This window comes from Phaenicophaeus curvirostris, chromosome 11 (genome assembly GCF_032191515.1).
Source record: "Phaenicophaeus curvirostris isolate KB17595 chromosome 11, BPBGC_Pcur_1.0, whole genome shotgun sequence".
In the NCBI taxonomy this organism is placed as follows: domain Eukaryota; kingdom Metazoa; phylum Chordata; class Aves; order Cuculiformes; family Cuculidae; genus Phaenicophaeus; species Phaenicophaeus curvirostris.
The window spans coordinates 3,988,542-4,004,315 of NC_091402.1; the positions used below are offsets into that span (position 1 = coordinate 3,988,542).

General features: G+C 40.3%; 1 protein-coding gene across 1 annotated transcript in view; it reads right to left on the minus strand.

Annotated features, from left to right (window-relative positions):
* Positions 1–15,774, minus strand: part of SYN2 (synapsin II) — a 192,915-nt gene that overhangs the window by 38,903 nt on the left and 138,238 nt on the right. Inside the window, exons 6-7 of the mRNA XM_069865687.1 lie at positions 5,787–5,849; positions 3,294–3,436 (exon numbers count right to left, since the gene is read on the minus strand). Of these exons, the coding sequence (XP_069721788.1) occupies positions 3,294–3,436; positions 5,787–5,849 (206 nt within the window). The remainder of the gene's footprint in view (positions 1–3,293; positions 3,437–5,786; positions 5,850–15,774) is intronic.

Consider the following 15,774-nt stretch of genomic DNA (forward strand, 5'->3'; position numbering starts at 1 on the left):
CATCTAGTACCTTTTAAAGTACACAATCCAAACTGCCTGGACAGGGACTAATCATAAGAAAGATGTACAGAAATGTCTCCCTACAATTCTTTTGTAGAGGGGCTGCTTAATGGTTTGATTGTGTATCTCTGTTTGTCTTTAGTTGATATGCTCTGTTTTTGCTTCATTAACCTTTTGATCAAAGTACATTAAGTCAGAATGTTGCTTTTGGAGAGATTTAGATGTACTGTTTTTGCATTTCTGTTTTTCTTCATTGTGAGTGACCCTTTAAACTCTTCTTTCCTTGAAATCAGATGAATTCTGTAATGGTACCAAGCGCAGTTAAGTATGCGTCACACAACGATTTGAGGAGTTGTGGTATTTAGAGGGATCCAGTGTTGCATTTTGGCTATAATCTCTACTGACAGATGACAAGCACCCATGTTTTGTGAGTCATGGATCCACTTATACCACAATTTCCCACAGAATTATAAAACTAAAGCTCTTAATAACTCTCTTTAAACTAGAAAAACAACTATTCAGCTGGTATTTTTTGTGGTGGCTCTCTAAGCACTCTGTTCCTGTGTCACAGCACAAAATGAGAACCAGCTGTCAAACAATATTCTACTGACATAATGTGTATGCATGCACAGGAACGATTTTTAAGACAGTTGGTAAATCTCCTTTTTATGATGCTTTGTAATAATGGATCAGTATTTCATTTTTTGTGTGATTGACTGTATGAAAGAATCTAGAGAAAAAATGATGGCTAAGCTTTTAGCATTTGGATGAACCCATAGTTTCTGAGCAGAAACTTAAAAATAAATAAAAGGTAGGAGGAACAGGCTGTCATTTTAACTTATTTTGCTGTCCCTTAGGCCAACTGCTTCTTCTGTGAAGAAACATTTATGATTGAAAATGATAAATTCACGTTGGCTGTCTCTTCCAGAATTATCCAAGAGACTGAACAGCATTTAAATTTTAAGTCAAAGGAAAAAATGTAGGGGTATCTCCTGTGAGAGGTACGGGTCTAACTTCTACCACAGGCAATGCACCATTGAGTTACCAGTGTTGCACCTGGTTGTTGGTGTCTCTTGGTGTGTCATTACCACAATGAGTTGGGCTTTATTGCTCAGATTCTCTCACTTGGAAGCTGTAAGGCAGAGATAAATCAACTCCATTTATTGTAAACAAGAAAGGAAGGGAGAGACAGGTAGCACAACACAAGAAATCTGCCTGTTAAAACACCAACAAGAGAGAAAAGTCCTGGCCTAGCCTTGAAGAGACAGAAGTAGCTGTATGAAAAGGTCTGAAACAGAGAAAGAAGGTTGACAGGTGGCTGCAGGCAGAGGGAGAACAAGGCTGTTGAATGACACTGAGTAGAATAAAGGATGCAAGGTAGAACTTGGGACAGAAAAAGGCTAGGCATAAGGGGTAAGGACTAGGAGAGAGGAAGGTAGAAGTAGTGTGGGGAGGCAGCAGCAGTTGGACCAAGATGTGCTTTGGACAGATAGGAGAGAGCTGACTTTGGGGTGTAGGAGCACAGCACTATTAGACAAAGCAGGGTGGAAGTCTACAGATATGAGACTAAAGGCAGAAAAAGTCAACAGCCAGGAACACCAATGTATGACAAACAAGCAGAACTGGAATTAACTTTCCTGGAGAAACCAGGTGCTCAAAGCTGTCTCATTCAGAAGCATTTGTTTGTGATTCTTATTGCCTGCAGGGAGAGGTGGGGGAAGGCCAGCGCACCTGAAATGCTGTAGGAGCTTGAGTGGCACAGTTTCTGTCCTGCATCGCTAACAACTCTGAAAATTGCCAACAAAGGCCTCCAGAAACCTATTCAAGAGCTATTCAAGTCTTCTGCTTTGGTCACTATTTAAGTCCTCTGCTTTGGTCTCTGTACAATTCAAATTTCCAACATATGTTTTCTGCAAAATTTAGACAGTTATGGGATCAAGATAAGGCAGAAGGATTGAGTGTCCATAGTGCTGGGTGGGTCTGACCTACGGGAACAGTATCCCCACCCAGTTTAGTGCCGTGCTTTCTCGAGGCCCCTCAGGTACACAACGAGAGGCACATGGATTACTGACTTCTTTTTGAAAGGCTTCATCTTTGATATTCTTTCTCTCTTCAAGTCATACATCAGGGAAGGCCAGCAGTTACTCTTACTGTTTTCATCTTGTGACAGTAATGTCTTTGGGGAGAAGTCAAGAGTTTGTGGCCTTCCAATATCAACTTAAGGAGATACATCTTGCCTCTTCCCTGGCCCTGGGAAAAAGGTTCTACTTTCTTATAGAGCTTCTTGGCAGTTCTTAAATTACCTGATGCTTAATTAAGATTGTAAAACTTCTAATGCATTTCCTTTAACCCAGCTCCATTTCTTTGCTTCTCTTAGTATTTATGGTTTGCTTGGACTTCAATTGTTTTTACTGATAAAAAACTTGACTGTACCTTACAAGCATCAACATACAAGAAATCTCTGATCTTTCCAACGTCAAAGGATTTCCTAGGGAAATACTTTTGCATGTGCATGTAGGTGTAAATGCGTGCGTGTATTTTTATCCATGTTTTGTTATATTTTTCCTGCCTCGAAACTGTGAGCACGAAGGAATAAATACATGAGATGATTAACTGAAATGAGTGTATGTCAGACTACATTGCTTGACAATTAAAATAGAATAAAAATATACATAAGAACAGTTACCACAGCTCAACTACTACATCATAACCGGCTTTGCTGCTCCAACTAAATACTGTCTCTTAAACTGAAACCCTCCTCTCACATAGTCCTGATCTTTGATTCTAAAATGAGACGAGATTTTCATCCATATGTCTGAAGGCCATTGCAAGATTTGAATTTTTCCTACGTGTTATGTTAAAAGGAGAGTACTTTGTTCCATTACAGCATTACAATTCAGGTTTGTGGGGATGAACGCCATTTAACTATCCCTAGAGGGATATGAAAATTTGACCCAAAGTTATTGAAGAGATATAAAGGAAACTGATTTAACAAGTCCTCTGTAAAAACAAATCTCCTTCCAACTGCTCCTTTCTTTAAATGAAAAAATAAGCAAATGTTAGCAGGAAAAAAAGTCTGGCAGGCTCACCTGTTATCTTATTCTCCTCCTTCCATTCACAATCAACTTGAAAAAAAGTCTTGATAAGTCTAGAAGTCTAAAATACTGCAGAGAGTATGACAATGGAGGCATGGAGTCACCCCATCTGCTCAGAGACCCATCCAACAATCTTAATAGCACTGGTCTTATCAATTTTGAAACACAAGGATGAAAGAAGATAAGGTTTAGGCTCACATGTATGCTTTGTAGTTACTGCCTATCTTTTGGATCCTGATGTCATATTTGGAGTCTATGAAGGGTTCAGTAGTGGCGTAGGTCTGAGTAAGTGCTACCACGCTGGCTATGTCCTGAAAATCGTAGTGGTTGTCTACCTTGATCTGTAGTCAACATACCACAAGTAAACAGCATATACAAAAGAAAAAAGAGCAATTAGGAATAAAATGTAGAATTCAGTTGCAAATGGCATTCATAAGAAGTATGGTTTTTGACAGTATCAGTTTATCAAAAGAAGTATCGGACGTTTTCTCTGATTTCTAGGTTCTGTAACATTCCTGTATTAAAGACCCTTTTTTCCAGGCAAACGTTACCTACTCATCTGCAGAAAGCAATTTGCAGACAGTGGAATTTTGGTTTGTTTTCTGTTTGTTTGGGGTTTTTTTTTTTTTTTGACTGTTAATTCTAGGTCTGCAGGCTTTAGAATTTTTCAAGGTGTGATAATACGCAACATTTATATACATTTCTTGTTGATTCTGTTAATTGCTCATTTAACTGCATGGCTATGGAGCACACCGTGTACGATCACACTGTGTATCTCCTGGAAGAGAGGAGATGAAGGGTCATGATACTCTGATGAGTGCACATTCACATGGAGCACAGAGGGTTGGCTCAAGAAAGCAGAACTGTTTTCCCTCATTTTTCCCACTTCTCTCCAAGGAGTCAGGCTTCCTAGGAGTAGGATTCCCTAGCTGTGGAACACTGGGCTAAGACAGTGAATAGTACTAAACCCATCAACTTTAACATCTTGAAACAAGAGGGAGGTGAGAAAGTGGAGAATATAAGTGGAGAGGGAGAGGGAGACTTCAGAGGACAGATTGAGGACAAAGGCATTACTTTTGGACAAGGGAGGGCACACCTCTACTGTTCTCTTCAAGGAAGCCAGCTGACGTGTTGGAGGAAAAGGGACTCGGAAGAGAAGTCTTAGTCAGGGCTGGTAAAAAATGGGAGAAGGAAAACTGGAACTGTAACAACACCGTGACCCAAAGTACATTTCAGGAAGGTGAGGAAAAGAGGCGGGGAGCCATGTTTCTCATGGAACCTAACATTAGAAGAGTTTGCAACTCTTTGCAAGCCCAGTGTCTTGTATGCTTCCACTGTCACCCGGTACTGAAAGGGAACCTGAGGGCCAGAGTGCCACTGCTGTGAGATGGGATTTGCGTATTCCATGGGGCCTGGGGAAGCCAAAAGAAGTCATAAGGCTTAAGTATTTGCTCTCAACTCTCAGAAGGAGAACAACGCAGAGTAATTTGACCCAATGTCTGAAAGCTTAATAGCATATGCAAGTCTAATTACAATCAATGGAAACGCTACTCCTAGCAACGCCTTTAGGAGAACCTTTACTTGGACTTTGACAGTGAGTATTTCACTGCAAAAGCCTGGCATTTAATCTTTAAGGATTTAAAATATTTTATAGCTAAAAAAAATCCATTCATTTCTAGACATCTGATATGCTGAACGTGTCTGTGCATTATCTCCCTTTCTGATAAGTGAGAGATGAATACTAGAAGTATCCTAATACTTTAAATATGCAACCCGCAGAAACAGTTTCAGTCATTAGTGGTTAATTCTGCTCTCAATTACATTGGCTGATGGATTTCCACTCACTTAATAAGTATGGAATAAAGCAAAACAGTCATAAGCCAAAGATCATAACATACAGTACAACTTGCATCATTACTGAATAAAATACAAATAAAACAATTTTCTATTTCTATTGCTAGCAGTAAATATGTTCATGGAGCTTTTGGAGATTCAGGATGACAAATGCAACTATTCTCTGATGATCTGTTTTAAAATCGAAAGCACTGAAAGCACTGAAGTGTTTTCAGTGAGAAAGTCGTAAATCTGTAATGACGAGAAATTTTCATTGATACCAATGAAAGCGGGATTTAAATAATATCCCATTGAGCCACCATTGTGATATCAAAACAACTGTACTCACCACTGAAACGCAATTACTTTGGAGAAAGAAAGCAGCAGTTATACAGCGGTATGAAACAATCACAGAGAATACGTTAAGAGAGGAAATGAAGAGAAGTTCAGTATCAAGCTGAAACTAATAAAGAACCAAGGCAAAACCTTCCTGCATTCCCAGGTCCAAAAAGTTGGCTTGTGCCAGCAGACCTCGACACTTAAATAGTTTCCCTGCAGTCAGCTAAATTAATAAATAAGGTTCTGCTTCAAGAAAGCATCTTGGTACGTTTCAAAGAACGTCCTCTACAGGACAACACATAAACTGGAAAGGCATCCATGGGAAAACACATTATGTGTTTTAATAGTTCCCTAAAGAAAGGTGCTTTCTTGAATAACATACAAGCAGAGATTTGCAAGGGTAGGGATCTCAGACAGATTTTGGACAATGAAAAGTTAAAATATCCAGGAAATGAAAGAACATGCATATTATTTTTAGACAAACACCCAGCCTCCTAACATGCAAAGTAGCATCTGCACCTTTCCCATGCCTGAATGAGCATGTCCGATCTTCACAACCACAGGAAATGTTGGCATTGTTAGCTAAGGGGGAGAACAGAAAAGACAGATTAGAGAGAGCAACTATGAGTTAACTGGTTAAGCTACATCATTTATGATGTAAACACGATCATAATGCAGCCAAAGCTCTTCTTGCCAGGGGGTATTCAAACACGTAGGTTATCTGTGTAAGACTCTGTCCTGACAAATTCCTGTGCATGTTTTCTGAGCGCTGTGTTATTCCCAATACGTACAATCAGTGCACTTCTATCTTCACTTTTTCATATGCCTTTCTTCTGACTTCACTTTTTAAACTGAATTTCTGCTATTTCATGTTTTATGTTTTGCCACCGTGTTTTCTGACCCATAAACTCACACTCTCCAAGGTTATAATCGTTAATGAAGTCTAATTAATCACCTTTTTCCTTCCCCCTTGATTTCCTTTATTTAGCAAAGCCGTACATTCTTTCTGTGACCACTTAAGAAAGCAACGATGTCTAATTCACCAAAAATCCCCTTTCTTTAAAGGCAGATCCCAGCTTCTGTTACAGAACATTCATGTTCTCTAGGGAAGGCTCCAGCTCCTGCATAGAATGCAAGTAATAATTCAGCCATTGATTAGTAAAATCAAATATGTGAGGGTGTATGAATGAGTGTTATTCAATCAAAAGATAACAGTTATGTCTCTCAGAGAGTTCTGTGAATAACCAGGCTTTTTTCAATCAGTCATCTGAAGAAGATTTACATCTCCCAGACATGGATACAGCTGCCACTTCTTTGTCTTTTTCTTCCACCTAAAATGTACATATATCAAATCTCTATCAACCATGCATAAATGCTCTGGTCGAACAGTATTATAACTAGAAATAAAATCCCAAACGCTCTCAGCATGTAACCCAACCAAGCAGCAGCAGGACAGCATTACGGGGTCTGAAACCTCCATTTAGTACCATGTTTTAACACAGTAAATGCAATCAAAGGCAAAGCTGACACTTCAGAAAATAAACTAAGAATTCTTAAGAGATTTTGTGAGAAATCTATTTTCCGCATGCTTACAGAGGAATGTCAAGAGGTTTAATGGAGTTCACACTTATCTCGCTGTCATTGCACACAAACACACACACAGATCTTTATTTGGAAAACCACATGGGATTGTAAATAGGGACATTAAGATCAAGAGATAAAAGAATAGGCAGGTCACTTGGCTTTTGGTAACATCCAAACCTATTGGTAGGGTTATAAAGTTAATTAAAATTCACACGTTTTTCCTGTATCTTAAACTTTAATTTTCAATATGATTTCAGGAGGCCTGCTTTAAAAAAACTTTAACTGAAAGGCAGACCTACATGAGAACAAGTGGGCATTCACAGCAAGGCACACACCCTATCCTACTGAACAAGAGATTCCCAGGACAATGCAGAAGTCTCTTCCTTTCTCTGACTTCCCTAAGATCCATACCGGTGCAATAGTGGTTTGTTCTGACTCCTTTTTTTAAAGCCTATAAAGTACATATAAGCAAATTAAACCAAGCTGTTTGGGTTTTTTTGACAGAATCTTGCTTTCTGTGCTGCCGGATCAGAAGAAAAAGAAGAAATTGGGATCTACTCTTTTTACAGACCAGTTTTCAAAGCCTGATGAAACTACAGGGTGCTACAGTTGTCTGCTAGACAACACAACAGGTTTTTCATTGATTTGTGCATCAAATCCAAAGCCAAAGTTTGGCTTTACAGGAGAAAACTACCTTTGATTTATGCAGTTATGAAAAAATCACTGCAATCCTAGTTAAATGATTTGATTAGTTAAGTAAAGAAGTTACACATGTATTTCCATAGAATCATAGAATCAGCAGGTTGGAAGAGACCCACCGGATCATCGAGTCCAACCATTCCTATCAAACACTAAACCATGTCCCTTAGCACCTCATCCACCCATCCCTTAAACACCTCCAGGGAAGGTGACTCAACCACCTCCCTGGGCAGCCTCTGCCAGTGCCCAATGACCCTTTCTGGGAAAAATTTTTTCCTAATGTCCAGCCTGAACCTCCCCTGGCGGAGCTTGAGGCCATTCCCTCTTGTCCTGTCCCCTGTCACTTGGGAGAAGAGGCCAGCACCCTCCTCTCCACAACCTCCTTTCAGGTAGCTGTAGAGAGCAATGAGGTCTCCCTTCAGCCTCCTCTTCTCCAGGCTAAACACCCCCAGCTCTCTCAGCCGCTCCTCATAAGGCCTGTTCTCCAGCCCCTTCACCAGCTTCGTTGCTCTTCTCTGGACTCGCTCCAGAGCCTCAACATCCTTCTTGTGGTGAGGGGCCCAGAACCGAACCCAGGATTTGAGGAGCGGTCTCACCAGTGCCGAGTCCAGAGGGAGAATAACCTCCCCGGACCTGCTGGCCACGCCGTTCCTGATCCAAGCCAAGATGCCATTGGCCTTCTTGGCCCCCTGGGCCACTACTGGCTCATATTCAGTCGGCTGTCAACCAACACCCCCAGGTCCCTCTCCTCCAGGCAGCTTTCTAGATAGACTTCTCCTAGTCTGTAGCACTGCAAGTGCATCTGCAAGGGCATCCTCAAGATCTGAAATCAAAGATTACTGCCACAGGCAAGCAGATCATCCTGACGACCATCTCCTTGTGCTTTAGGTTCCAGGCGTAACTGCCACATTTCAGTGCCTGCATAAAGGGAGCTTGAATTTTCAGCAGAAATTCTGTGTACTTAGGCCAACACTGTAGGAAACGATAACTATGAAAACCTCGGAAGTCTTTTAGTTCACTCTTGCTTACGAACCATTTCAAGAGTTGGTCTTAAAATCCAAAATACATTTAATTGCTTTTTACAGATCTGTTTCAATCTAACCAATTTAACTTAAGGCATGTAAGCATGAAAAAAAGAACTGATTAGCTTCAAAATAGCCCAAATCCCTCACCAAAGTACAGGAAAGGTCACCCACACTGCAATTTAAAGCTCTTGCTGAACAGTAGCAATGCCAAAGCCTTTGCTGTCACCTCTGGTCACTAATTGCTGTCATATTTTAAAACCAGCCCCTTTTTCTTTCTTTTGGGGAGGAGGGGGAACAAATCATTGCCTGACTCAAGATCTGTAAGAGTCACACCGCATTTTTATGACTGAAGTATAAACCACTGAACCGGGGTTTGTAATGGAAATGCTGGCAGACCTCTAACTACAGCAATACAAATGGCCCTCCTGTAATTAAAAGGGCCATGTATTTCCCCATGATTCCAAAGCTGTGGAATCCTCCGTGGGCCACAGGAACAAATAAAATTAAAAGAAACTCAGCATTCTCCCTCAGCAAAATGCACTAACATAATTTCAGGCAGCAGAGTTCCTTTAGCCGCTACGATACCCAGATTTCATGCGGTGTACCACGCCCCAGCGCAGACAAAGATGTGGAGGGACTGCAAACTGCATTTCAAACTTCAGACAGACAAAACTAGGAAGCACACAACACAGAAAAATGTTAAGTTATCCCAGCATTTCTCTTGTTCGTATCTATCACTGTGACAGGTCCATGGGGTTGTACATATTTGGGGTTTGGGACAGCACTTCCATTAGTCCTGCTCTCACTTTAATTACCAGTTTTCTCTTCATACGTGGGAGCCAGACGCTGGCCATCATGCAGTCAAGGCCCTACCAGTAATTAGTTCCCAGTCGTGCGCGGTGTTGGGCTGTCAAGCATTAACGAAATGTGGAATTCCTTATTGAAATTATGAATAACTCGATGTGAGTCCCACTGCTTCCCAGGCTGATCCTTTATGTGAATTTGGGTCTTAACAGAACATCTCATCTCAGGACTTTCTACACATTCGGGTAAAACTTACATCCAATACACCTGTGACAGTAACAGTGAAAATTTAGAGGCCCCACGGGCTTCCTTCTAACTTATTTTACAATTACCTGGTAGAGAGAAAGAAGATGGAGCACGTATTAATGGAGCCGCTTTAAAGAGAGCTCATGCTAGCCAGACTCAGCCTGTTCTCTATAAAATGGATTGGTGGGGGAAAAAAGCTGTTTTACAAAAACATCGCCTGTTTTTCAAAGGTCTTCTTAAATCCAGAAACGTATGAATTCTGATGTGACAACTGAAAATGGAGTGGAAAAGAAAAATCAGAGATCAACAACAGAAACGACATTAAAAAATGTGGTGAGTTCCTGTGTTTGAGAAATGGAAACACTGCATGAACCCTCACACATACATATAATATCCATGAAATATAGCTGAGTATTTGCAAAAATAAATCAGAATAAACAGGATTTACAACATAAAAAACAATGCAGGAAACTATAATTATTAATCAGAGAGAAAACAGAATACCTGTCAGGCATGCAATACCATTTTCCGCAGTTAAATATGAATAAGACCGGATAGGAAACAAATCTTAGCAGCAATCGCAGAAGCTGTCATGCCTCTTCGTAGGAACCCACATTCAGTTGAGAGGGATTACTGATATTTGCAAAATGCACTATCATTAATCAAAATCACTGAGTATTCAAATGTTTTATCAGCTCTTAAGACCTACAAAGATGGATTCATTCTATACGCTTGAATTTCTATGGTTTTTAACTTCTCCCATCACTATTTTAAAGAAAAGTGCAGTCTCTTTCTTGGAATAAGCTGCATGGCTCATTGCCATGATCATGACTAGGTACTATGAGTAGCGGGTACTACTTTGATCTGTGAACTCAAAGACATATACCTTAGGAAAGCAAAGTACAGTAAATTTTGCAGATAAAAGGCAGGAGTAAAAAGCATTCTGAAGCAGAACCCTTCTAAAATCTGGACAACAACAGCTGCAATTGCAAAGTTTCAAACTTTGCAATACTTAGCATGGAAGTTGCTTTACTGAAATTACATGTTTTAATGGTTTCTGTCATACACTGGTAGCATGAATTAAATTTCCAGACCGAACAGCCAGACAAATCTAACTGTGGTTCCCACAAGGCACCATCAAACTGGGAGTTCACTCGAGTTTGACGCCGGTATTACTGAATAGAGCAGTAACGCTTTAAACCCTCTTGGCAGGCTGGGCACCTGTCCATTGCTAGAAGTCCAACTCCATCTTGGTTAACTGCACTGCAGGAGGGGTCAGGGACAGAGGAGAAGGAGGGATTAAGTATTAGAGGTGATTAAATCTGTAATGGAAATACAACAGTATGTATGGGTTCAAAATGTGACTGCAATATCCTCTCTGAAAAATCTTCACTTTTTTAATAACATGTCTATCTTTTCCCTAGCCAAGTAGTGATATATTAGCATTTTTTTCATTCAAGAGCTCATTTGCACAATGTTTAACTCTTTATTATCACTTTCTTTTACATAATTACCATCTATTTTATTATTTTCAAGGCAGCTGAGTTGAAAATAATTCCTTTAATGGTGTTGTACGAATATCGCTAGAATTGATTCTGTAATAGGTCTGATACGTTCTTTTACACGAACACATTTGAAGTTAATTAGTTACTCCTCACAGGAGGTATTTTTTTCTAAATGAAAGAATTTGATTTTTCAGCAACGGGCTTACAGGAGCTGACAAAACCTGAGCTTCACTAGCAGAGCTTCTAAATGCCATGAGATCTGGACTCCACCATCTCCATAGGTAAACTAGAAGCAAATGTCCCAAGACATGCTTTCAAACCACTTGCAGCAAACGTAATAGCCTTTAAATCTTTTAAATGACCGATGAAAATACAGCCAGCAGCCCCTCAACATCTCCGACGTTTGCAGATTCTCCATTCATTTCTCTCCGGTCTATCCATATTGGCTTGATAAGGAAAGACAGCACAGTAGGAATTCACAACACACGTTACTTCTCCCATTCTCCATTTGCTCTTTTTGTTTCCCACAGGCCACTAGCAATGAAACCATTTATATTTAGAAATATACCTATCTTAAACAGGAGTTCTCCCTAAATCCAGGGAGAAGTTTGACCCAATATTCTGAACTTACTGAATAAGCTCTAATTAAAGCAAGCGTGCATTCAGAGCAAATTGTTTTCAATGTATCACATAAGCGTGCTTCCCATGCTATGAGGTCTCTCAGAGACAGGTCATGATAGCTGTTGGGTTAGCTAGTGTGAGACCACAAAGCTTTTTGAAATTGCTGGTGTTGGGAGCTGTAAGTTATCAAATCATCCTCATTAAGGTTTGAAATGCTTCAGATCTTTTCTCTCCTGTTGATATAAATTATTACCTCAAACATTCCTTTCCGAGATCGCTAGGATGATTTGCAAATTGGATTCAAACACAAATCAGGTTCAAAGCTTCATTAGGTACTGGTCAGGACCTGATTTAAATGCCTGAAATCTGGAAAATAATACTGTACTGTTCTTCTGAAATGTCAAGATATTTTCAATATGTTGCATATGTTGTTTCCATAATAGATTTAGGACTGACCTATCTCCTGTTATGGTCCCACATATTAATAATCACACTGAATGAACAGGGAAATGCCGAACTGCTGTTGCCATCGGATAACCGTTAAAAACACGGGTTCTAGACTTCACGAACCCAGATAGATTTGAAAACTCCTGACCTCTGACTGCATAGAAGTCAACAGCTAAACTGGCTGTGCTCAGGACATATTTCAGTTTTGAAACAAAGCATTCCCAGTTAAGCATTAAGAACAAAATAGTTAAAAGATAAACCATACAGTTTCCCTCTTCCTCTTCTCTTGAAAACTGGTAGAGGCTTTTTTCTTGTTGAGAAAAGGAAAGAATCCTACTTCTTTTGGAAGATGTCATTTGTTATCCAGATGGAGTGTGTTCGTAAGGGTGTGTTCTTTAGCATCACTCAAAAGCCCCAGGCGTACCCATTACTCTGCAGTGTCTGGCAGGCCAAGTACCAAGCCTAGGATGCTTGTTTTGCTGAAATCTCCATTTTGGAACTGCCCGGTAGGAAGTGCAGAAGAAAAAAAAGTACAGTTGGGCATGAAGTTTAAAAAAACGCAAACCAACAAAGAACCCACTCCAATGACCAATACAGAAACTGCTTGGTGGAAAGGAAGGTGTTGAAAAGATGCTACAGCTCTGACCTCTGAACAGCTAATTCACAAAAGTATAAAGCTTACCAATACTTATCTGCTAACGCAGTGCTCCTGGACAACTGTGCTATTTTACACTATTCTGCTACCTGTCGGTTTAAAGCACTTGAATGAAAAGTAAGTACAATCAGTATGTTGCCATAGTACTTCTTACTAACACTTCTCCCTGAATTCATTGCTAGCATTTCCTTTACACTGGAATTTGTACTGTGCAGCAGCAGGGGAAAGAAATCCTGTTACTTGAAGGTATCAACAAGAGCCATGTCCTTCCAGTGAACCTGACAAAATAAACTTCATTTGTGCTGTACAGAGAAACAACACCCGCATTGTAACCAGCGGCAGCTGGCAGCACTGTTAGTCTGGTGGACACAGGTTCACTCATTCATACTTCTGCCTTATCGGTTCGCTCTCTTCTAAGCTCCAACCAAACCTAAGGCTCTTCATCAGAAATCCTACTTAATTATTTTTTATCCTAAATGGAGCCTAAGTTTGTTGCAGGGTGTGAGGTGGTATTACCACAATAAGTTTTGAAGGAAATGTCTGATTAAAATCCACTTTGAAATCACAGAACTGCATAAACCCAGTCCTGGCAAGCTGAAAGACTAAAATGCCCCCATTCCCATTTACATACGCCTGGGAAACCCGTTGGTGATTGGCACATTTGTATCATAGATCCATAGAATAGTTCGGGTTGGAAGGGACTCTAAAGCCAGTTCCAACCCCTGCCATGGGCAGGGACACCTCCCACTGGATCAGGCTCTCAAGGACCATCCAACCTGGCCTTGAACACCTCCAGGGATGGAGCAGCCACAGCTTCCCTGGGCAACCTGGGCCAGGGCCTCACCACTCTTATTGTGAAGAAATTCTTCCTTCTGTTTAGACTAAATCTGCCCCTCTCCAGTTTATACCAATTGCCCCTCGTCCTATCACCACAAGCCTTTGTAACCAGTCCCTCCCCAGCTTTCTTGTAGCTCCTTCAGGTACTGGAAGGTTGCTAGAAGGTGTCCTCAGAGCCTTCTCTTCTTCAGGCTGAACAACCCCAACTCTCTCAGTCTGTCCTCATATGGGAGGTGCTCCAGCCCTTGGATCACCCTTGTAGCCTTCTCTGGACCCGTTCTAACAGCTCCATGTCCTTGTTACATTGAGGATTCCAGAACTGGACACAATCCTCCAGATGAGGTCTCACAAGAGAGGAACAGAAGGGCAGAATCCCCTCCCTCGCCCTGCTGGCCACACTGCTTTTGATGCAGCCCAGGACACGGTTGGCTTTCTGGGCTGCGAGTGCACATCGCCCGCCTATGTCGAGCATTGCCCCGAGACCCCAAATACACTGTGACTGGGCACTACAAACACCTCCAGTTTTTATTTTATCGATGAAGCCCACGCACTCTCATCGAAGTTCAAGTTGAAAATCAAGTGCTGATTGCTAAATTCCACTGCAGATATTTTGCTTGTTTCATTTCTGACCAGTATGCCCTAGAGACTATAAATTTCATGCATGCAAGTTATCTGGTAACAATAAAGCTACTTACATTTAGAAACAATTCGAATTACCTGAGCATGAAAATCCAAAAAGCCAGTTACTTTCCTGGTTCTCTTACTGACGTCACAATAGCGAGGGGAATTATTATCACCACTTGTAAACATTCCATCTGCAGCGATGTTTTAAAACTGAAGACTCTTTGCACTATGAGCTTACATAAAGCATATGACAAGATAAAGCATAATTTTAATGTATTAATCTTTAATATGTGGCTACCTGAAGCTTCCATAAATCTGCTTATCAAGCTTTTCACTGTAGAAAGAAGTATTCTGCTTTGCTATACTTACACAATACCTACAGGCACCGTGATTGTTTTTCGTATTCTGAAGTGGAGGTTATTTAGTTAACCAGGAGACAGCTATATAGCTAACTAGCACGGTCTTAATCTCTATTGCTGTTGGCATTGGAAACAATACCCATCCTATCTCATTCCAGAAATTTTCCACAGTCTGGTTTACTAGTGTGTCATTCTGCTGTTTCTTCCCTGTAAGCCCATTAGTTTAAAAGAAATCCTTAAGATTTAAGCTTCATACACTGAAGTGCTCAAAGGTTTCTAAGTATTTCTGCAATTTACGTATTTTCAAACAATGCTAAGAGTTACAAAATAGAAGCAATTTTATTTCCAAGAGATACAATCTGAATTCTTGAAAATTTACTTTGTATTGTTCTAAGTTATAATGTAAAATACAAACAAAGCTGTATATAATGATAAAACTAAGCAAACATCATCTGCTAATTAAAAAAAAAAAATAAAAAAGGGGGGGAAAAAAAGCCCTCTGCTGGCACCAATGGCGAAACCAGTTTTTTGAAGGTGGTATTCACCCTGGCTTTAATGTCCTCATGATTGAGTTGACTAGAAAAGCCACAATGGGAAAAAAACAGAAGGGTAAAAAAAAAACCTAGATGTTGCATAAAAATGACATACCTCAAGCTTACTGTTTAAATATTTATCTTTCCAATAATTCCCAAGCAAAGTTCATTTAACCACTCTAGTTCTATGTAATTTATTTGTGGAATATGCATCAGACTAAATCTAATTTTGCTCTGCTTACTTTGGAGAAAGGAAATTAAAAGTGAAATAATGAAGGTGGCTTTTTATTCTTTTTTTTTCTTTCCCAGAAACAGTCAGGAAGAGTCTTAAATCAATAAACAACCATAAGATGTACTTGCTCTGGTCTATCTGGTTTCAAGAAAACAATATAGATACAGCCAGGGCTCAGCCATGCAGAAGCTCCCCGTCACCACCAGAGGTAGCTCAACATATTCCTCTCTTAATGAAGAAAAGCAGAAACATCACACTCAAACAGTTCTTTTCAACAAACACAAAGATTTATTCAGAGATGTTGAGCCAGATTTTCCACTGCCTTGTACCTTAACA